Source organism: Pelobates fuscus, chromosome 4, assembly GCF_036172605.1.
Source record: "Pelobates fuscus isolate aPelFus1 chromosome 4, aPelFus1.pri, whole genome shotgun sequence".
Classification (NCBI taxonomy): Eukaryota; Metazoa; Chordata; class Amphibia; order Anura; family Pelobatidae; genus Pelobates; species Pelobates fuscus.
The window spans coordinates 315,883,484-315,908,384 of record NC_086320.1 but is presented as its reverse complement, the minus strand read 5'-3'; the positions used below and the strand labels follow the sequence as shown (position 1 = coordinate 315,908,384).

The 24,901-nt window shown below is 44.2% G+C and overlaps 1 protein-coding gene across 2 annotated transcripts in view; it reads right to left on the bottom strand.

Moving 5' to 3' along the window:
* Positions 1–24,901, bottom strand: part of COLQ (collagen like tail subunit of asymmetric acetylcholinesterase) — a 126,040-nt gene that overhangs the window by 38,652 nt on the left and 62,487 nt on the right. The window contains exons 3-9 of one of the 2 annotated variants that reach the window (XM_063452322.1): positions 23,954–24,055; positions 23,154–23,198; positions 22,456–22,482; positions 17,805–17,876; positions 15,804–15,866; positions 13,328–13,354; positions 675–719 (exon numbers count right to left, since the gene is read on the bottom strand). In XM_063452322.1, the coding sequence (XP_063308392.1) occupies positions 675–719; positions 13,328–13,354; positions 15,804–15,866; positions 17,805–17,876; positions 22,456–22,482; positions 23,154–23,198; positions 23,954–24,055 (381 nt within the window). The remainder of the gene's footprint in view (positions 1–674; positions 720–13,327; positions 13,355–15,803; positions 15,867–17,804; positions 17,877–22,455; positions 22,483–23,153; positions 23,199–23,953; positions 24,056–24,901) is intronic. The other variant, XM_063452323.1, reaches the window with a different exon arrangement.

The window sequence follows — 24,901 nt, the reverse complement described above, 5'->3', positions numbered from 1 at the left end:
GGATTAAAATGCTGATTTCACAGTATAAGTGCAATATAAATAATTTTCACTTAACAAAAGCAGTCTCTGCTCATTAAAAAAAAACCAACAGAGTTATTCAGTAAAATGAGAATTCTGTGAATTTCTAATTTAAGGCCAGAGTGGCTGATATGGAAGCATAGTAGACTTAGAAAAAAAAATGCAGCTTCAGCTATTTTTTACCTTAAATCTAAAATTCACTTTTAATTGTCACTTTAGTGTATACCCCAGAACGTGTTCTTCTATCCCTGATCTATCATACTGGATAGGAGAAGTACCCAATAGGATGAGTTTGTCATCACCTTGAGACCAGTTCCATATTCTGGACGGCATTCTGCAAGGGTTCTGGATAGAGTTCTTGTGTAGGGAGTTTACCCAGTCACATCCCTAGTATCTGCATCCACTTAATCTAAAGGCATAGATTATTTAGGCCATAATGAGATATTTAAAATCTTTAGATGGGATTTCCATGCTAATTTGATTGCCCCAATGTAAAATGGTTAATACCCATTAATTTGCTATACTGATGTATTTAAAATCTAAATCAATCTCTAGATAATTTTATTTACTATACTGATGAATGTAATATTTAAATGGATCTCCAGAGAATTGAAGTACTACATATTAGTCTAATACTAACAGCAGGTATCACTTACCTGTTCACCTTTGGGTCCCATTTCACCCATGTCTCCTTTCATACCCTAGCAAGAACAAGACACAATTCATTTATTTTGAGGCACAGTATTTTCAGATTTAAAAAGGGGAAAATATTTTCTCGGATTTAATGCCACTTTCTGTATATATTCTTCAAATAATATAATGGAGCATGGAATAGCAATGATACTGTAATGAGCAAGGACAAAGTAGGAAGGATGAATTGTTATAATTTATTAGTTGGAGGTGTTTGAGTGTAAATTCCATTTCCATTATAACTATAATTGCAAAGCCTAAATATGATACATCTTTAGATACCTGTGTGTGTGTTAGTGAAATGTGTAGCAATATAAAGATCTGTACATCTGTAATTGATGAACAGGTGTTGGAGTCCAGGGTTCTCTTCTAATTTGTACCCAGTAGCCGAGAAAAAAAGAACCAAACTCAGTAACATCTTGGCGACAAGGGGCTTGTTTCCATTCTTGTCTGTAAATTATAGCAGCAAGCTATTGATATTAACAGCGATCAACACATAGCAATTACCATTAGTGATAACTGAAAAAGTACATGTAATAACATATGACCATGTAAACTACATTTTGAGATAAAGTGAACACTTTTGGTGCCACAGTAGAGAGCAGTAGAGTAGATTGCTCTTTACTGTGGGACAAACCAAAATGTAGCTTTAAAAAAAAAAAGAAGAAACTTGTGGTCCCCTGTAAACCAATAATATTAGGTGGTGGCCCAGTGAGTGGCCTCTGCCCCATTCTTCATCCCACTTGAAATGGTGTGTAGGGTAGTAAACTGGAGCCCAAATGATGCCCAGTCTCTGGAGATGCTTAATTGACCCAATGCAGTCAAGGAGAAGCCTTTATAATAATTTGCCCCCATAGGGCACAGGAGATGTTCAGTATCCTGGCCCCTTATAATATTCCTTGGTCCAGAAGATGGACAATCTCTTGGACCCACCTAACTAAATGGGCAACATCTGGGCCCGGGATCCCCCTTCTCATGTGATTAAGGGTCCTCTAGCCCCTAGCGACCCGATAAATATAAAAGTGGTCCAGGACCTCCCATGCTTTTTATTTTTAATTCAAATAGTATATTACTAGAGTAGGACATGTAGTAACCAATGGAAATTAGCTCAAAGTCTATTAACACATCAAGGTAGAACTAACAATGTTTTGAATCTGAAAGATCCAAATGAGGGTCAATCCACTGCGTGAGTTTGATTTTTCCCTCTAATTTTTTATAAGGCAGCAGCAAGACTACACTAAAAAGTCATCCTTTTCCTATATTTGGAAAAAGTCGATTGAATATTATATACCAAATTTTATACATTTGTGAAGACCTATTTTTAGTTGTTTAAAAATAACATGTATAATATTATATGGTAAAAAAATACAGTCATGGGAAAAGGAAAGTACACCCTTCAATTCTATGGTTTTACATATCAGGACGTTATACCAATCATCTGTTCCTTAACAGGTCTTAAAATTAGGTAAATACAACCTCGGATGAACAACACATGACATATTACACCATGATTTATTTTAGAAAAATTATGTGAAAATGGAGAAGTCATATGTGATAAACTAAGTACATTCTCCCTGTTTCCAGGAATTAAGAGGCTAAGTAGCAGAAATGTGCTGCCCTTGATTAATTGATTATCAGCAAGTGTGACCACCTCTATAAAAGAGGACATTTTAGCAGTTTGCTGGTCTGGAGCATTCAGGTGCATAGGCGTGCGCACGGGGTGTGCCGGGTGTGCCTGGGCACACCCTAATCACACCTCCGTGCTGCACTACCTCTGGGCAGACTGACATGTCGGGTCCTCGGTCTATGACCGAGGACCCGACACAGGAAGGGGCCGGCGGCGTGCACACAATGCCGCCGGGTGAGAGGCCCCTCCTGTCCGTCTGCCGTGATGGAGATCCAGCCTCAGTCTGCAGCTCCGCTGGGAGTGAGCTGCAGACTGAGGTGTCTTGCGATCTCCAGACTGTCAGAGCGTTGCCGCGGCAACGCTCTGCCTGGAGATCGCGAGACTCACCATGTGGTCTGCAGCTCACTCCCGGCGGAGCTGCAGACTGAAGAGAGAGGGCGCCCACTGGACCACCAGGACAGGTATGTAAACCCCCCTCTGTCCCCTGTCACTCACTGCCCCCCCACCCTGCCTCTGCCCCATACCTCCCCTAACCCCTGTCCCTAGCCCTCTAACCCCTGTCACTACCCCCCTAACCCCTGTCACTACCCCCCTAACCCCTGTCACTACCCCCAACCCCTGTCACTACCCCCCCAACCCCTGTCACTACTCCCCTAACCCCTGTCACTACCCCTCTAACCCCTGTCACTACCCCCCAACCCCTGTCACTACCCCCAACCCCTGTCACTACCCCCCTAACCCCTGTCACTACCCCTCTACCCCCCCAACACCTGTCACTACCCCCCAACCCCTGTCACTACCCCCTAACCCCTGTCACTACCCCTCTAACCCCTGTCACTACCCCACTACCCCCTAACCCCTGTCACTGCCCCTCTACCCCCCTAACCCATGTCACTGCCTCTCCACCCCCCCAACCCCTGTCACTGTCCCTCTACCCCCTAACTCCTGTCACTACCCCCATCCCCTGTCACTACCCTTCTACCCCCTAACTCCGGTCACTACCCCATCCCCTTTCACTACCCCTCTACCCCCCTAACCCCTGTCACTACCCCCCAACCCCTGTCACTACCCCCCTAACCCCTGTCACTACCCCTCTAACCCCTGTCACTACCCCACTACCCCCTAACCCCTGTCACTGCCCCTCTACCCCCCTAACCCATGTCACTGCCTCTCCACCCCCCCAACCCCTGTCACTGCCCCTCTACCCCCTAACTCCTGTCACTACCCCATCCCCTGTCAATACCCCTGTCACTACCCCTCTACCCCCTAACTCCTGTCACTACCCCCCATCCCCTGTCACTACCCCTCTACCCCCTGTCACTACCCCCCTAACCCCTGTCACTACCCCCCCAACTCCTGTCACTACCCCAATCCCTGTCACCACCCCTCTACCCCCTCTCACTACCCCTCTACCCCCCTAACCCATGTCACTGCCTCTCCACCCCCCAACCCCTGTCACTGCTTCTCCACTCCCACCCACCCCCTGTCACTGCCCCTCTACCACCCTAACTCCTGTCACTACCCCCCTAACCCCTGTCACTACCCCTCTATCCCCCTAACCCGTTACTACCCCTCTACCCCCTAACCCCTGTCACTAACCGTCTACCCCCGCTACCTCCTGTCACTGCCCCTCCACCCCCTACCTCCTGTCCCTCTACCCCCCAACCCCTGTCGCTGTCCCTCCACCCTCCTAACCCCTGTCGCCCACACAGTGCACCCCTCACAATCATACACACTGAATCCCTCACAATTACACAAACTGTACCCCTTACAATTACATACACTGTACCCCTCACAATCACACACACTGCACCCTTCACAATTACACCACACTGTACCCCTCGCAATCACACACACTGCACCGCTCACAATCACACACACACTGCACCTACGTATATTTGTATATATATATGTGTGTGTGTATGTATGTATATATATGTATGTGTGTGTATGTGTATATAAAAATACATATACATGCGGCGTGTGTGTTTGTGCTTTAGGGTGCACACCCTAATGCAACAGGATGCGCACGCCTATGTTCAGGTGTGTGTGTTAACACAAACTAAGGAGGAAAGACATCAGCAATGATCGTAGAAAAGCAATTGTTGCCAGTCAAATTAGGAAGGGGTATACAGGGCCGGACTGGGAATGAAAAGCAGATATGGAAGCGGAAAAAAAAAGCTGAAAGCACTCATAGGGCTTCAAAATAAACAAAAGAGCGGATTTGTTGCAAGCAGACGTGCATTTGCATATAATCGATGTTTCAGTCCAACTACCTTGACATATTAAGTAGTTTTATAATTAGACTGAAATTGTGAATGTATGTTATTGCACAGCAGTAAAAAAATGATGTTATCTTGCTTTTTTTTTTGAAGAGTGTGCTCTTCACTTTGGCTGACAACTGGATCATCTCAGTCAACACCAATTTAATTCCCATAGGAAAGCACTAGGAGGATGCATAGAGCGTGGAGATGCTCTCAACATAGGTGCTGCACACTGTGCAGCACTGGACTAGGAAGCAGCTCTAGTGGCCGTCTGAGTGACTGTCACTAGAGATGTTCCTAGGAAAAAATGTAAACATTGGATTTTTTATGAAAAGGTAGCATTTACAGTGCTCAGCATACAGGGACAGGCTATAGACACGAGAACCACTACATTAAATTGTAGAAGTTCTGGTGACTATAGTGTCCCTTTAATACGAAGTCTTTCTCTCAACGGTCGACTCTAAATTACAGGGAGAGCAGGAGACACAAGTGAAGATGCATTTTATTTGTGTCTTTCTCCCCCAAGCCCCTTTCTTTTTTTTTTTTATTCTTTTTTTTTCGACTCGACAGGAGTAACAAGTGTACAGAAACATTTTGCTTGCGCAGAAGCCAACATTGGTATTACATGACAGGTGTATAGTCGCCATTTGGGCAGTCGGAATCCAGGACAAACCACCCCCATAACCTAACCCAATAACACACAGACACTAAGTATTATGGGGAAATTTGTCCACAGCTTTATTAACCAATAATTATAATAATAATAATAATAATAATAATAATAATAATAATAATAACAATAATAAATTAACATATTAAACATGGGTCATTGCCCCCCATACTCCGCCCCCTGGCATCCTGTTCCTTCGGCTACCATACAAAAGGCAATGACCCCCATATAATAACACCTATACATGTTTATAACATATTTATCACATACACCAACATTCCAAAGTACCAACCAACCATTAACCACGGCAGGGGTATACCCGGATACCCCTGCCCCACCAGGTTCTGAGTCACCTCCAGGACTCGAAACCTCTCAACCACCGATGACCACAATCTGTTATTCCACCTCACGTTCATCCAGGGGAGCCTATTTTCTCTCCTTCGGCTCCCCGTCCCGCCGCTGTGAAAGAAACGGGTTAAAACAAACACATAACAAACAAAGGGAGGGTGGGTGGGACAAACTCAACCGGGTAGAAAGTTAGAATGACTCACCTAAGATGGCTGCTCATTTAAATAGCCCATCCTATTTACCCATAATCCAACCCTTGCTTACTTCCTCCTAAGCCCGCCTCCTAACCCCTGTCAAGGCCTTTTTCCGCTTAGCTGCGCTCTGGCTACATGGGGCTACATGACAGGTGTATAGTCGCCATTTGGGCAGTCGGAATCCAGGACAAACCACCCCCATAACCTAACCCAATAACACACAGACACTAAGTATTATGGGGAAATTTGTCCACAGCTTTATTAACCAATAATTATAATAATAATAATAATAATAATAATAATAATAATAATAACAACAATAATAAATTAACATATTAAACATGGGTCATTGCCCCCCATACTCCGCCCCCTGGCATCCTGTTCCTTCGGCTACCATACAAAAGGCAATGACCCCCATATAATAACACCTATACATGTTTATAACATATTTATCACATACACCAACATTCCAAAGTACCAACCAACCATTAACCACGGCAGGGGTATACCCGGATACCCCTGCCCCACCAGGTTCTGAGTCACCTCCAGGACTCGAAACCTCTCAACCACCGATGACCACAATCTGTTATTCCACCTCACGTTCATCCAGGGGAGCCTATTTTCTCTCCTTCGGCTCCCCGTCCCGCCACAAGCTCAGACCTTGACTCCTTAAGCTGTCTGAGCTCCGCCACCCCGAAGAAACAGAGCCATCCGGATACCATCCTGCCAACCCAAGTTGAGCAGGTCCAAACCAACCTCCGAGAGGTGAACACCATCCGAGCGGTAGTATCCTGGCAACCCTTCCTCCAGCTCAGAGTGCCTTACTACCACGCCCCCAACCTTCCGCACAAAGCTTGCCATCAAGCTATTCACCTTCTTCCTGCACCTATCCATAGCTAACGGATCCCGAGCGTGCCGCCACCGGCGCCTCGGGACAATCTCCGACCAAACCAACATGACCCCCGGAAGCAGGCCCCTCAACTTATTGATGTCCTGCTTCATCCACTTCACCAGCCGCCGTTGCGGCGTAAGACCCAGGTCATTACCCCCAATATGCAAGACCAGTAAGTCTGGCGCGTATCCCGCCGCCAGCATCCCGAACAGTTTACCACAAACATCCCCCCAGCAGAAACCCCGATACCCAAACCAGCGAACTGCCAACTGGTCCCTCGGAAAACCCAGCTGCTGGCCTTGCGCTCGAGCTGCGGCCCTCCTCTCGGCCCAGAAGACAAACGAATGGCCCACGATCCATGCCTCACGCCCTGGGGGGAAAAAACAAATGATGAGGGAAGTCCGACAGAGACCCCCACCCCAGCCCAAACAACACAGAGAACCGTTACAGTACAGCCAGGTACAAGTCGCTCAACCCCAACATATATACAGTTTTTTTTTTTTGTTTTTTTTTTGCATAAAACGGTCCCCAAATCTATTATTCCAACAGACCCAATCGGACATAGGAACGGAATCTTACTGATTCCCACCTCCCGATCCGTTTTACCACCTCGTCCCCCAATCCCAATCGAGCCGCCTCCGTGGCAGCCCCAATACGGAACGAGTGTGTTCCAAATCTTTCGGCACGAAGCCCTAACTTCCCCAAGCCCAACCGAAAAACTTTCGTGAACTGAAACCGGGAGAGGGAGGATCCGTCGGCATGCACCAACAGGGAACCCCCCATCACCGGCCTCCGCGCCAGGTACTCAGTCGTAGCAGCCAACGGGCACAAAGCCGAGCCCGGCAAGGCCCCCAGTGCCACGTCCCGGCCCACGCCGCGGACATCCGTTTTGGACCTGCCAAGGTGCACCACCACCTTCCCATCTAAGACACGAACCCCTGAAAATTGCAAGCCCCCCTGCACCATCTTATTAGCGCTTACCAATTCCCCAATTCGAAATGCCCCAAAAAACGCCAAAATAAACGCCACCTTAAACAGAGAAGCCTCGAACCCATCGAAACAGAGTTCGGGCAACAAACCCACCAAATCCCCCAGTAGTCGGACTGACACCGGGCGCCTGGTATCCGGCGACCTGCGTCCCTTGCGATATCCCTTCAGGGCCTGCCTGATAATGAAGGTCTTAGTAAAGTCCTCCTTCCCATGCCATCTGAACCAAAACGCCATCGCCGCCATGGACCTGTCCACCATGGCAGGCGACGCCCTTTTCGCCAGCAACTGACAAGTGTACCACAGGAAAGCATCCCGCAGGGCCTCCCCGCTGTCCATGGCCAGCCCGTCCAGCGACCGCTCCCACAGGCCCCAAACCTTACTGTACGAGGCCCAAGTGGCCGGTGCCAGAGAAGCCTTCACAAGTCCTCCAAGCAGGATGTTCCCAGCTGCCAAATCTCGTCCGGGCAAGCCTGCCCGTCCTTCGAAGCCCCCGGCGCCACCAGCCAGAATCGGGACCACTGAAAACGAGACAGAGCGTCAGCCACCTCATTCAAATAACCGGGAACATGCCGCGCGCGAAAAACAACATTCCGAGACATACACAGCAACACCAATCGCCTAAGCAGCCTAACCACCGGCCTCGAGGCCGCAGACTGACGATTCACCACGTGAACCACCGCCATGTTATCTGAGAAAAAGACCACTTTCCGATTACGCAGCCTGTCGCCCCATAGTGCCATCGCAACTACCAACGGGAATAACTCAAGGAAAGCCAAGTTGCGCATAAGAGGGCTCGAACCCCAAGAGTCCGGCCACCTCTCCGCACACCAACAGCCCCCAAAGTATGCCCCGAAACCCACACTGCCCGAAGCATCCGTGAAAAGTTCAAGTTCGGCCGATGACTGGCCCTCCTGCCTGAACAACACCGTCCCATTAAAATCCTGCAAGAAGGCATCCCAAATGCCCAAATCCTCCCTCATGGCCGCCGACACCCTGATGAAATGGTGCGGAGACCGAACCCCCGCAGTAGCAGCCGACAGGCTGCGACTGAAAACCCGTCCCATCGGGATTACCCGACACGCAAAATTGAGCAGCCCAATCAAAGACTGGAGCTGCCGCAGAGTAACCTTGCGCGCCCCCGCTACAGCGGCCACCGCCCCTCGAAGCCTGTCCAGCTTATCTTGAGGCAGCCTGCATTCACCCAACCCAGAGTCAATCTCCAGACCCAGGAAACTCAGACACGTGGTCGGGCCTTCAGTTTTGTCCGCCGCCAGCGGAACCCCGAAGTGGCCCGCCACCCACTCAACCGTCCGCAGTAGGCGCAGGCATTCCAAGGAATCAGCCGGCCCCACGCACAGAAAATCATCTAAATAGTGTACAATAAAACGATTCCCTGCTTCCACCCTTACCACCCATTCGAGAAAAGTGCTAAATTTCTCAAAGTAGGAGCACGAGATGGAACAACCCATGGGCAGGCACAAGTCCACAAAGTAGTCCCCTTCGAAGAAACACCCCAACAGGTGATGACAGTCCCGGTGGACCGGCAGCAGTCGAAACGCGGCCTCAATATCCACCTTCGCCATCAGAGCCCCACGCCCGGCCCTCCGGACCAAATCGACCGCCCGGTCGAAAGACGCATAAGACACCGAGCACAAGTCCTTATGAATACCGTCATTCACCGACTCTCCCTTAGGGTACGAGAGATGATGAATGAGCCTAAATTTACCCGGCTCCTTTTTGGGAACCACCCCGAGTGGGGAAATCCGCAGGCCTCCCAGCGGAGGCACTGTGAATGGGCCCGCCATGCGGCCGAGCCCGACTTCCTTGCCCAGCTTCTCCCTAACCACGTCCGGGAAGTCAATCACAGACTTCAGGTTGCGCAGCCTTCCCGAACCCCCCTCCCGCTCCTGAAACGGAATGAAAAACCCTTTTTCAAAACCCGCCCGGAGCACAGCGGCGTCCGCCCTGTTAACGTAGCGGCTTAGCCATGGCTCCATCGCGCTTAGTCTCACTGGGGTTAAGCCCAGGGGAAGCGGATGCTCCCCCTCCACCGGCCGCGGCCACCGCACCAGCGCCACCGGACTTCCCTTTCTTGAAGCAGCGGTTGAGCCCATGAGCGCCTCCGCAGCCGGAGCACTCGTGTTTGAAGCGACAGGCGGTCCCCCATTTGCATTGGCCCTCATTATAGAGCCAACATAAGCCCTTTGGTAAGGCGGCCGACGAGGCGGACTGCCCCCTAGCGCCGGCCGAGTTCTGAAAGGGCTGCGCCTTTTGCGCCATCATTAACTTCATCCATAGCGGCAGGTCCATTTGGTCCCACCGCATACCCGGGTTAGCCGCCAGCCGCTGCCTAAACTGCTCATCGTACCGCCACCACGCCAACCCTCCGTAAGTCCGGTACGCTTCCCAAATGCCATCCAAATAACAAAACAGCGAGGAGCATAACCCCGGCGATTTCTCGCCGAGCACGCTAGCCAGTACGCAAAAGGCCCTCAGCCAATTCCCGAAGGATTTCGGAATCTTGCGATACCGCTTCCTTTTCTCCTCCTCCTCCTCCTCCTTCTTCTCGTCCTTCTTATCCTCCTCCTTGAGGTCTATAAAGTCCTCCAAGGGGAGGAGGGAGAAGATCTCACAAAACTCCCCTTTCCATATTTTATCCTTGACTTCCTGCTTCAAATGGACCCCCAACGGGCCCGCAAATGACACATACGCGTGCTGTCTAGCCGCGTCGGGAATGCCCCCTGTCAACTCAGCCCTCTCGCTCCCAAGCTCCCCTACTTCCTGCGGCAACACCATATCCCCGCCCGAACTAGGCCCTGTGGAGTTCCCACCCCGAGAGCCCGCAGCCCCAACGCCCGGAGCCCACACCTGACCGATGCCGCTAGTGTCACCCCCCGCCCCCAATGAGTGGAGTAGTGCCTGAAGTGTAGTAATTAATGCGGTAGAGTGTAGTGACCCACTGGACTCACCGGCCAAGCCCCCCGAAACCGGGACGGCGGGGGCTGCATTGCGGATCGCCCGACATCCAGGAAGAGGAACTTCCGCCGCTGTCTCGCCGACCGGGGAGCCCACCCGGTGCCCAGCCTGCGAGGAGGCGGAACGGCTCCGAGACCTAGGACAAGGAGAAGAAGTCCTGGGTAGGGTGTAACGGACATCAATACCCCTCCCGTCACGACCCCGGGAGCGCCTGCTCTGCACCGAAGCCTCCCGCTGACCTTTACCACCACGTGGCACCCTGGACCCCCTGGGGCTACGACTCCTCCCGTCTCTACTAGTAGGCCGCCCCTGCCGACCATACCTAGGGGCTGCCGCACATTCCCCTGCCGAGCTGTCCGAGGGGGAGCAGTGCCGACCCGACCTCCCCCGCGCCTCCCGGGACCCCTGCGACCTAACGGGTGATGGACTATCGCTACCACTCTCAGAATCCGGGCCCCCCCGCCGCCCGACCTCTACCGAGGATCCCGGTCCCCGACCTCCTGCCTTCTTCCGACTGGCCACCTCCGTAACCCCTTTTCCTACGCCTACTCCCCCCGCCCCTTTACCCCTACCCCCTTTCCGACTAGACCCCGACAGCCCGGACCTACCTGCCACCCTTACGGGGGACCCGCTATCTGACCCGGCCACCTCTAGAGACCCCCCCCCGCCCCTGGAACTCACACCTTTTGACCTACGTTTGCGCTTAGGGGCCCCGGGACCCTCCCCCCTTGGGACTAAGGCCTGGGCACCCCCCACTGGCCTACTCCCGCCTCTCTCCGTGGCAGAGCTCCCCTTAACAACCTTCCCGCCAAGAGGGCCCCGGCCGGAGCCCCCTGCACTTGCCTGCTGCCTCCCAGGCCGGTCATGCGATCTCCCGGCTCCGGCCTCGTCATCCTCGGTACTCTCCGATGGGGGGGAAGCCCGCCCGGACCTCCCCTCCGTGGGTCTTGCAACGCCAGGGGGCCGCCCGGCCACTTCCGACCCGACAGCAGCAGCGCCCCCGTCCACGAAATCCTTCTGCCTCCGAGCGCTCGTCCGAGGCTCCGTCCGCACGCGGGGAGGCAAGGCCTCAACCACGCGGCTCCCGGGCCTGCTGCCGGTCGCAACCGGAACCCCACTGCTACCGGGAACAACTTCACCGGGCCCCATGCTCGGGCTCAGCCTCCTCGGGGGCCTCCGGGCCCTGACCGGTCTCCCGCCATCGCCGTCCCGATCCGCCGCCTCCGCTAGGGCAGGGCCGAGCTGTGCCCGTAGCCAGTCCGCACCCTGATGCCGTGCCGCCGACCTGATCCCCTCCAGCAATCGCTCCACGTCGTCCATCGGTCCTGCAGAGGAGACAAAGAAAATCCCAACCGAGCAAAGTCCGCGCACACCGAGGTGAACACAAACTCAACCGGGTAGAAAGTTAGAATGACTCACCTAAGATGGCTGCTCATTTAAATAGCCCATCCTATTTACCCATAATCCAACCCTTGCTTACTTCCTCCTAAGCCCGCCTCCTAACCCCTGTCAAGGCCTTTTTCCGCTTAGCTGCGCTCTGGCTACATGGGGCTACAATAGAATGCAGAATAAGTTTCAAACGACCTTTATGATACCTTTTTAATACATCTTTAATGTTTGTCTCCCATCGAGGGTTTTTACATATATCAGGCAATTTGAGCATAACTATAGGAGTCCTATAATGGTATCTCTAGCTCTCCTTGTTCCTTCATTATTTTGACCATGCCTGAGGAGATTTAAGTAAAAAATTAAAAATAATAGTATAAGTAAGAGAGGTATCCTTCCCTTAGGAATCGGGAAGTAAGAAAAAAGGGATCAGAGCAGGAGAAAGCAGGAAAGGTAGTGAGAGAGAAGAGAAAAAGATGGGGTGCAGGTTCCGGGAGGCGAGGAGCAAAGGCCGGGGGACGGGGGAGACCCATTTCGACGGAGGCCCCAAGCCCCTTTCATGTGTCTCTAAGCCCCAGCTCCTTTGTCTCTTTCTCCCCTCCCCAGCCCTTCTGTTAGTCTCTTTCCCAGGCCGCAGCACTTCTATGTGTCTCTTTCCCCACAGCGCCTCTGTGTGTCTCATTTTCCCATTTCACAGCCTCTCTGTCTCTTTCTCCCCAGACCCCTGCAATAACAACACTGCATATCAGCACAAATACCTCATACCAACTGTCAAGCACGGAACAAGGAACAGATGATGGCTATAATGTCCTGATATGTAAAACCATAGAATTCTAAAAGGGTGTACTTTCTTTTTCCCATGACTGTATATGGTTATTTATGCACACTAATAACAGTTGCTCCAACTGTCAAATCCCGATAAGGAAGGGGAAAATGGCAGGCATGGACAGACAGAAAATACCAGTGGGAGAAATATTTTCTCTACTCCAAAAGGCTTAACACTGGCCAGACACTGGGGACAATGACTAAAGTGACTGTCCAGTCAAAGAGAAAGTGGCTACATGGTGTGACTAAATCCCCATTTTGTGTAAATGAGAAAGGTAATTTTTAAATCAAACACACACAACGGTAAAGGGAATAACATAACAATTAATCCAAGTAACCTTTACTAGTCATACAAAATAGATTTAACGGGATAAATTCTTCAGCATTCCATTTTAGTTAACTACACAGCATTCTTGTGGTTAGTACTACAGAGACTGGTCCACTGACCTTCTCTCCTTTAGCGCCAGGAAAACCCTTAAAAAAATGGCAGACAAATTACCTAAATGTGCAAATCAAAAAGTAAAATGACCATTTTTCTATTTGCCTTATTATCAGTGTTTAATATTTTGGCATATTAACTATAGAATATGATTATAGGCCATGATTTAAATGTAATGTACAAAACGGCATTCAGGTAATTAGCCAGCTGAAAGATAACATCCCATAGTAAACCTTACTATAGATATATAGGAAGGTGCAAAACAGACTTTATGAAAGCAGTAAAACTGAAAACAAACAAACAAACAAACTCAAAAACACTCCTTTTAGTTAGTGCTCAATTTTCAGATTTTAGTACACTTGTGCCAGCAAGAGGAACTCTATACTGTTTCACTGGTACACAGATCCCACCAACAAGGCCAATCCAGTTCCAAATTGCAGACATGTACCCTTGCATTAGAGTTACAGGGCTGATGGACATTTCAACGTTCCATCCATGTTTACATTTTCTTTGCTTAGGGAGACCCTGCATTCATGCACAGGTGAGCTGAAACGTATCTGATACCTGGATGGGGGCCACCCACACACAAGCTATTCCTGTGTTTTTGTTTGTTCTCTTTTCTTTGATCCCAGCTTTACTGCATTATGAACCTCTTTTAGGTTCACACAGCTCTATTTTAACATCTATATTCCCCTTTTGTCATTGGGAATCCAAAGAACCGTCTAGCAGCTGACATCACATGCTAACTCAAGCCTCTCTGTCAACCATTGTTACTAACAGTCTGAAAATTGATATGCAATTCCAAAATGGCCACCTCAATAAAAAAGATGGCAGACCTTTGATAGTAATAAGAGCTTTATTTCCTGTAGTCTGCTTCAAAGTAATGGTCAGATTTTACTAAAATTGTACACAACACTTAATAGATTTAGATTTCAAAGGGCAGGAATGATATGAAATGGAACAGATGAAAGGTTAAATTGCAAGGAAAAAGGTGTTAAGTCATAAAATGCAAAGCTCTCAGTAATAACGCACAGACTTACATGGGAAATGATTAGTACAGGGATTATTTATGGTAAGGTTTCATTCTGAAGCATTCTAAATACAAGCCAATAAGCCGAAAAATACTAACTCCAATGTGAAAAGTAAAGTGTAAATAGGAATACGGTACATTTATTGTCTTGCAAAACATTCTGTGCACATTACCAGTAGAACATATTCAGCAATATCGTATTTTAATTTAATCACATTGCCTAACATATTTTTGTGCAGAGCAGCAAAACCAGCTTTTTCAAAGTATTACATTTGGGAGTCTGTTCATGATTCCTACAATTTACTACTAATCACAAACCGGGAGCTTGCTATTAAACTGCACTCTTCAGTTGTTGTTTTTGTTTTTTTACCCCAATAATATTTTATTACATTTCTCAGTTTTACATTAAACTGCAAACGGAATCAGTCAATAATGGCACTATTTTATAGTATAATATACAGTAATAAAATATAATAATAGAAAGAAGCAATGATAAAAAAGAAACGGGTGATTTACATTGATTTCTCTGCATTCCTGTTTGCAAAACAGAAGAACATTTAAAAAAAATATATATTTTTTTTCACATCTCCTGAATAACTAAAAACTTGGTCAGGAATTAGCCCCTAGAGCAGGGTTAGGCAACCTTCGGCTCTCCAGATGTTGTGGACTACATCCCCCATAATGCTCTTACACACATAATGCTGGCAAAGCATCATGGGAGGTGTAGTCCACAACATCTGGAGAGCCGAAGGTTGCCTATCCCTGCCCTAGAGAGTCATGCCGTTCCTTAAATGAAACAATAAATCCCCAAATATAAATTCTTAAAAGCAAGAGGTTATTAGTCTAAAAACACTAAATGGAGTTTCATACAATTTTGGGGAACATCTCTGTGTTGTCGTCAGTAATATACATTATAGTTTATTAACACCAAACCACATCATTTTGGAATCAATGTGGAATCATATGAAAGGTAACAGATTTTACTTTAAATGCTAGAACCTCGAACAATAATCCTGGCAATATATTGCATTATTTAATATTACTCTAAACTCTTTTACATTTCTTGAATGTATCTGCTTCTTAAAAACCATGGGTACAGAGAAATCATTTGCTTCAGCTGAACGATGCAAATTAATATTGTGGTCTGTTATAACAATTAAACAACATCTTTAAGCCATGGTAATTTGTAAAAATGAATTGTACCATGTTTACTTTACTTGGTAGCTTCTGAAATTATCTCAGCCCATTATCTAATGAAAGTGAGCATTTAAAATAACCTACTTATTGAAATTTTGGCTGAACTGCCTTTTCATTGCTGAGTGTACAAATATTTCCTTTTTACAAATGTCTTTTAGTAGTTATAGATTTGTTTTTACTAACATGGTGGAGATACCAAAGAATATCAAAGTAACAAGAAGTGCCAAAACGTAAATATGGCAGCTGAGCTTACAAACCTTGGGGCCCGTTGGTCCTCTTGAAGCTATAACGCCTAAGGTTGCAGAATCCCCCTTTTCTCCCTAGAAAGATATAACAAAGTTCTCATTAAATGAAGATTACAAATTATTCTTAATCTTAAAATCTGGAAACTTTGCATACTGGTTAAGTACTGGTTATTCCTCTCTACCCTCGCTTTGATGATTTGTTTAGATGTGATGGCTCACAGTTTAGAGCTACACTGGTGCCCAATAATTTGCAAGTCGTCAAACAGATTTGCCCAGGTCCATTTTCATCCCCCCTAAGCATTTCCATTCCCCTCACCTATAATTTGGCCTCCACTTCCTTCCTGCCTTTCATGTTTCCAATTTCTGCAGTAACAGTTAGTCTTTCTACATTACTGATGGTACAAGCTTTTGAACCCAAGTTCCAAACCTTCTTTAGAAATGAAAAAACACAATCAAAAAGTGACCCGGTGGTTCTCTTCCAGATACATTTCTCCCTCAAAATATGATCCTTCCTTTTTGGTTTGATTTCAGCTTTTTGTCCAATCATATTGCTTCATGTGTGCTGCTATGGCACCTAGCTGTGACAGATTACATGGTGAAGTCATGGTGTTTAAGACTCAATATTTACTCAAGCCTACCGGATCGATGCATGTTGGATACCATCATAGAAAGCTTCTATATAAAACTTGTGCCACCTCTAGCATGGTTTTACCATTGCTGGTTTAGGTCATGCTAGCCAGCAGTTAGTTATCCAACTGTTTAGTTAGAACAAATCCCAAGACCTATGCCTGACTTAGACAGACAGGTAGCAGGTAGTTAACAGAGTTTTGACAGGTGAATTGATTACTAGGGATTGCCCAAGAAACCTCAAGTTAACAATGTTGCCCAATGTAGTCTAATTTCCGTATAATGATGCTAATACACATCATGCAGCCCTCTTCTGGCTCCCCATTTTGGTAGTGAATGACATTTGAAAATTCAGACTTTTTAAAAAAAACATTTAATAAAAAGTAATTTTCATATTACAAAATATTAATATAAAATATATAAAAACATGGCTCTATCAAACACAATAAAGAGCAGAGAACGGGAAGTGAGTGTGATAAACATGCAAATGTGGAATCATATACCAGACCTCCATCACCAATAAGAGGGTGACCATCAACCTGTCATCCTCTTAAGGGAATTTCATTATTAATTAACAATATTACTATTAAATGATTAATAACTCAGGAGTAATTGACAATTGTTTAAAGTTTGCTTAGCATAGCAGCAAATAGAGAGCATAACTTTGCTTCAGAAGGTAAGGACACACAAGTGGACTGGAGATGACCGGATGGTGCTGTGTAAATAGCTCTGGATGTGTGCGTGGTAATCCAATATGAAATTTTATCTCCATTGAACGTGTCACCTCCTTATAGCCTCCACAACTTGATGTACAATACTTTTACAAAGCTACTCAGTTTCCCTTGAACTTCAGAAATCTACTTTTCCAAGTTTAAGAAAACCTCTCAAATCCCATCTCTTCAAAGAAATTTACAGTTCACTTAACTAACACCTAACCTAATTATCCACTGATGCCAACTATGTAGCTGGCAATCTGTTACCACGCTGACATACAACATGAGATTTAACAGTCACAGTCCCCATACTCTGTTTAACACGTCTTACATTCCATCTAGATTGGAAGTTTTCAAGCTCTTTCTATCTATTCATTTTTGAGAAATATGGATTTTAATACCATTTTTGGTACTACATCAAGTACTTTCAAAATTTAAAAAACTAAGTAATAATAGTTAAATGTAAATCTAAAGCCGTCTTTATCCTTATTATATTATATAGCTTATCTTAAGCATTATCTCCATCACCTCTAGACTCCAAACTTGACTATTTTGCCTAATATTTCAAATTAGGTTTCCAATTGATTAATGCTCACTGTATAATGAATGAACTCAGTTGAGTTTTGTAGAGTGGAGGGTAGAGTCAATGCAAAATTCCAATATCTGAACCTACCTTCAGTCCCATTGGTCCTTGTGGGCCTATTGGTCCTGGCATTCCTGGGACACCAGGAGGGCCAGTCCTGCCCTGCAAAGAAAATAAATATGTTAAACGTCTCTCAGTATGAAATATATCAATATGAAACACATCTCATAGAGTTTCACTCACTGATTGTAGTGAATTGAAATTCGATAGAGGCTAAAACAGCTAACATTTCACTAAAGCTGAGTTGAAAATTTTTCCACATCAGATATTTTAGCCTACGTTTTCAAATTTCAATTCACCACCATTACCTGTTACTGCAGGGTAACTTGCTATAATATATGATGCATGCAAAACAGATGCAGTTCGTAAAGTATGAGTGTTGGTTAGGCACTGGGTGTCTCTGGGTCCCTCAGTTTGTGCCAAACCACTCAAAAACAATTAGACCCAGAACTCAACTGTTAGACCTGCTCAAAAACAATTAAATCCAGAACCTGAACATTTTTTTTAAAAATGCCATCAATTTTTTATTTCTTTGAAACTTCTTTCAACTTCTCATTACAATCTTACAAGCCACCTTGCAAAGCATTTTCTATAAGGAGCTATAAATAATAGATTTTAAGCTCACAGACAGGATTCTCCTTTCTTCTTGTAATGATATGTCTACCTATACAGTAATTCTCCCCAACTGTACAGACATAGAAGGGCTGGTAAGGTGGACGGGGGGAAATTGCCCCCTGGGCCATTAGCATGTAAAGGATGTAGGCTGCAGCCTCAAACCATTTTTAGAATGTTAAAATGGTGACGATGTGTTGGAATGTCAGTAAGAGTGAGGCATAGGGCATGAATTGTGCAGGGTCCTTAATTGCACAGCACTGTGTGGGTTTATGCCTGGACCGGTGGTCTGTCTCAATCATATATAATGTCTCAATACCCTTGAGGTCTGGATTAATCCACCCTGAAAGTTCCCTATGGATTCCTGTATCTTGGTTGACCAGGCTGCCAAACTAAGATAAATATCTATGATGATCCTGGGGCTGTTTGCAAGTGACCGCAGGGTGAGATAAGACAGTGCTCTTGACATTCAGTTTTCAAAGAACTCATGTGAAACAGAGTCTGTGTCGTGTCAGATCTATAGCCCTATACAAGTCATATTAAAGGAGGCTGCATAGATCTACTATGTCATTTCTCGCAACTCATATAATTCATCTATCAAACCCATACATTGCACGATCAATGATCCATGTGTGTAGGACGGACCATACACACTGAGAACTGTGAGTTTAATAGGGATAAAAGGTAAATTTGTTTGTATTTGCATCCCAGGCCAAATGTTTCCAGCCCTCCTCTGTGTACAGGGTTGCAGAAGTTGCTAGTGCTTTATAAATACTGAATAACAACTGTTATCTCATTTTTGGTTTACTTGTTTTCTCTTTACACGACTCTGGGACAAAATAAGATTCTAACTAATTCTACTGAGACATTACAAATATTAGTTTCTTTCTCAAGGTTTTAAATAGGAGTACTTCCAAAAGAGGATGTGAATGACGCCCCAGCATTCTCTCTCTCAGGATTAAATGCACAGTATGTGCAGTCCCATGCTATTTGTAGTTTGTTGGTATGGAACTCACTGTGTCAATGACTAGAATCCAGACAAATTTGCAGAGCTTGCATAGAGTATTTTTATGGAGCACTAAAACAAATGACAACTTGTTTAGTGGAGCCACAGTGTCTTGCTTATTAACTGTTCATGCACACATGACCAGGATCATAACTCATCCATACAGTGACTCAAGGAGAATCCCAAGTAAATGAATAGGCAACTTGTCACTTTTAAACAGAGCTGGGAAATCTGCAATATATACATATATAATTGTTTTCCCCTAACACATGCTTCACTGTTAGGTATCTTTCATATTAAATGTTTTAAGTTACTGTTAGTGTGGGTGTTAAAGTAGTGTAGTAAGTGGTAGTGTTCTGTAGGAGTTAATATTAAGAGTTAATGTAGTGTGTTAGGGTGACGCAGGGGGTTAATGTGCAGTGAGTCAGTGTAATGTAGTGGTTTTGGGTAGTGTGGTGGTTTAGTTTAAGGACTTTACTTTAAGGGCAGGGCTGATACATACATTGCACTCTCAATAATGGCATGAACGGCGTCACCTTCTGTGCAGTGACAAATTCTGAAACATGATCTACCCTTTAAAATAACAGGCAGATCATGGGATGTATAGAGGATGCAGGTGGACTGTGTATAATGGGAAAATAATAACACTCGGGGGTCCTTGGGACATCATAATATACCATAAAAATGATTGATAATGTAATGCATGATCATATAATGTAACTAAACCCCCATTATTTTTTGTCTAGATTAGGTGTTTTTAAAAAACGAACAAAATCTGTTGCTGTTTAGTGGGTAAGGAAGTGCGCTGGATCTTGTGTATTGTATAAATTGCCCCCCCAGCAGCACCCCATTTATGCATGTTCAGGTGAGTGCAGCCTGTTTTCTCATATATCATAATATACCATGTGACCAAAGGTCTAGTGGTTTATAAATATCTCCAGAACCCTGAGATGGCATTCCATAATACACACTTTGTCAGTATGTAATATATTACATGACATTGTTATGTTAGGTCCAGAGTTAATTTTGACAGTAAAACATGATTACGTTTTAGTTATAGTTGTTTGACTAAAATGCCATTTTGCTTTTGTGTTGTTTTAAGCATCTGAATTTTTTAGTTTTAGTCGATTGAATACCATAAGATTTTAGCTGACTAAATCTATAGTAGATTTAGTCAACTAAAATCCAGTGGGCTTAGTTCACGTTTTAGGCATTATTTAAGCATTTCTCTACAATTTACAAACTCATTGTATACTCCAGGAATAATAAACATCTATAAACTGGCTACTATCTATGGTCTTAAAGGAACACTCCAGACTCCTAAAGCACTTTAGCTTGCTTAAAATCTTTATGAGTGAAAAGTGTGTCCTATTTTTTCATTTTGTAAAACGTGCAGATTTTAATAGAAAATGCCAATTTTATAAATTAACCTGGTTACACCCCTGGCTTTTCAAGCAGATAACAGGTTCCTGGTTTGGTTAGCTTGGTTGCACTGAACTCAAGAGGCAGCAATTTCCCAGAACACGTGCCTTACAAAGACTTCTCATTGAGCTGCATTGGGAAGTCTGTGATTGAACAGTCACATAAAGTGTGGGCGGGTCTAGAAGAGGAGGGCTTGCAACGGCAGCAGACAAGAGCTCTGCAGTTTTTGCAAGCTGTTTTTAGATATAACTCCAATGAAAAAAAGCAAAAATAAATGCATGCTTGTTTTCATTTGTGATATATCTGCTAAACAGTGATTTTTATTTATTTTGTATTTGGGCTGTGGGGTGTACCTTTAATATTTGAACATGCAATATAGACACAAATTTTACTGTTGTGATATAGCATGTCTTTATTATTTATCTTAAATTAAATAAATAAGCCCTTGCTTTTTCACAAAAGACTAGTAATTAGATATGCATTGATTATAACAATTTGCATATGACATTCTTCATTCTTTCAAAAATTCAGACAACACATTTTTTGTTGAGGAAATTAACACTGGTTATGGCTAGTGTAAGTGTTAATGTGTTGTAGTGGTTAATCATTAGTGTTGGTGTAGTGTGGGGGTTTAATGTTTATCAATAGTGTTAGTGTAGGGGTTAATGTTTAGTGATAGTATAATTAAGAGTATGTGCAGTGTGTTAGTGTAATGTGTGTGCTCCAGTGCTACCTGAGATTAGTGGATGCTACACTCCCAGGTAGCAGCTATGTCATCTGCTGTCATAAAAATGGAAGCAGCTGTCGCTCAAAATTGTAACTCCAACTAATCTCAGGCAGACTGGGACATGTATATTATGCTGAGACTAACCAAAAATAAATAAATAAATAAATATATATTTTTAAAAACATGCAAAAGAAAAGATACATATTGCTGAACTATCTATCAAGGGTAATTAAACGTCATATTCTCTCAAAGGGATTCATTTCCCACAGTACGCATCATAATGTATCCTATGTATATTCTGTCCCAAAAGCCAAAGCCAAAACCAAAATAACAATGTTCTTGGACATCAAGTCCTCTTTGGACATTTGAACTTTTGGGATTTAAAGTAAACCACAGAGCCCTAGTGTTTTCCACCATTGAAGAAAAGAAGGCAAGATTCCTTCATATCTAAGTGTAATAACTCATTGGATTATGTGACTTCATATATAAAAATGTGGTAAATTTTTAAGCATTATTATAAAAAATGTGCTGTTTTTAGTCAAGCGTATCCCTATCACTATATAGATACTGAAGCGACGTCACTCGATATCATTATTAACTTTAAGCTAATGTAACTACTCGACACTGTGACTGACCAAGATGTTTTCGTTAACCAACATAAAAATAAAAAATTAGGCATTGTTCCCCAGGAAATGTAACTAACGATGTATAAACCCTAACTTGTATGCCACTTTTGCATTTCCCTCTCTCCATTCTGTACCCCATTGCACATGCCTTAATAAAACAAAGATTGACAAAAAAAAATGTTTAAGCATTGACATCTTAAAGAAAATATACCCACAAATACACAGCACCGTGCAAACAAATTCACTGCACAATTAGAATTGTAAATATACTGTTACAAAATACTGTACCTTTCTCCCCGGTCTGCCAATTTCACCCTGCAAAAGAACAAAATATTTAGTACTGAACTATATCAGCAGACACTAAAATAGAAAACACGATTCCATCTTAAATTTATTTTTAGAATGTGTTTTTAGTGGTAATATAAGTCTTGTCTTTCTTAATGTAGGCAGTTCCAGAACTGATTTTATCTTCACTTACTCTTTATTACACTTGGTACAGTTCAGCCAGTGCATCACAATGGCATAAATCAGGTGAAGAGCATGATGCGTGATGGAATATCTTAACCATGAGGCTCCCAAATCCATTATTACTCTAATTGGACTGTGCACATACTAGGACAGCACTACGCAATTTAAATAGGACAACACGCATCAAAGGAGTCAACAGTGACAAAGGAGTCAAATAGGACAACATGCATCCAAGCAATAAAATCACAATAGTGGTTATGGAGCTAGGAGAGCCCCCCATTGTATGTAGTCAAACAGTTTGACTAAAGACATCTGGGCTCCATTCTACTACTAACAACGAAGAGCCGTAAGTTCTGTTTCGGAGGTGTTGGTGGGGTGTCAGTGCACTACCCGCACCATAACCAGTACAGTGGGCTGTTGTGGTTATAGTGCTTCGGGTGTTCTTTTAATGAACAGAGACAAGGTATGATTTAACTGTTGTAATTAACAACCAAGAAAAGTTCTGACAACAAACATACTTTTTCTCCTTTTGGTCCAGCAGTTCCTGGAATACCTTGAGAACCCTAAAGAGAAAAAAGGGGACGGGAATTAATTGTTAGCAGACTTCGAAACCTTTGTAGTGCATTAAGCTTTTAATACCTTGACATAATGTTACATTAGATTACAGGAGTTAATTACTAAACTGGGAAAAGGGTAATACTGATAAAAACAATTGCAACTGTCTTGCTATACAGCTAATTGTCTGAGAATTTCAGCTGATCGATCTCAGCCAACAAGCTAAGCCCTGTCCAATTCTTGGTTAGGAACATCTTGCTCTCCGGGATTGGTAGTGGACACAAGGACCCCAGGTAAGAAGCCAAACCTCTTACAATGGGGGGCACTGAGGCTCTCGAGAGAAAAAGTCAAATGAAAGTATTTTTGCAGTATTTATTGTATTCAAATTTAAGAATGAGTCTCCAAGCTAACTTTACAATTGAAAAAACAGGTCTCTAAGCTAACATCCTGAACATCATTTGGGTTCCTATTACACAAGCATTGCTTTAAACATGTGGACACACATTATTGACATTGAAATATCTGAAATCTTGGAGGAAGTCGGAGGGTAGGACTCCCACCCTTTGGGGCCAAGGGCTGCTGCAAACCTTTGCAGCATCCTTCTATGTAATTTATATTACCTTGATAATCCACATTTATTTTTCTGCCTTTGTTTATGCATTAAAATGCAAATGACTTGAATAAGGTTTTTAAAAAATGCCATGTAGCAAACATTTATATATTACTATATATACATATATTGTATTATCAACAAATTACAAACCTCTGGGCCTGGAGGTCCGTCGGGTCCTGGTGGACCTGGCACACATAAAGGTATGGTTGGTTTGAATTCCAGAGGTGAGTATTTGTAATCCAGATCATATACCTTAATAAAAAAAAAAATAGATACACAGATGCTCTTTTATCTGTTCTTTTATCAGTCAAATTCTCTATTTACACTTTTATTTTGTCATCACAAGTTACCACGGTGTGAAATATTGACACAGTCATAAAAAAGTGCTAGCATAATTGAGTTCAACTGGTTTTAACTACGTCACAATGAATAACAGATAATGTTCTATGTTTACTCTTAATGACATGTTTCCTTGATTTCCACCACATCTTATTAAAGAACATTGCAAGTATTTTCATTTAATTTACAGTAAACAAAACACGAAAAAAAAATACTAATAAAAATATACTGAACATATGATTATCAAGATTCTAGAACATATGATTATGTTGCCAGCGTCTAACTTGTGCACTCCAAACACCATAAATACTTAGCTAATTGCAGTAGTTATGGTGCATCCCAATTTTCTGTCTAACCGTGGTTTATGGTGAAAACAAGGGCACCAGTACCCATAATAATAATACCAATAATACCCTTTCAAGGTTGGACAGTTTTGGGTGCATAATCCAAACAGCAGCAGAAAGGGCCGGCTTTGTGTGCAGGGATTAACCCCATTCCGTTGTCAAACCACTAATGATCCTCAATAACACCTTTTTTTACAATATGCTATCATTTTGGTTTTCAGATTGGCTACATGTACTCTTTTAGAATAATGACCTTGGAAATACTTTGGCATTATACCATAAATTATCTCACAGTTCTAAGAAGCAATTTAAATGTATGCGAAACCTTGTCATGTGCATAAACCACATGGAATTTTATAGTAGGATGTCAAACATAAATACCGCTCTTTAGGCATTAACTTATTCATGGTTGCTG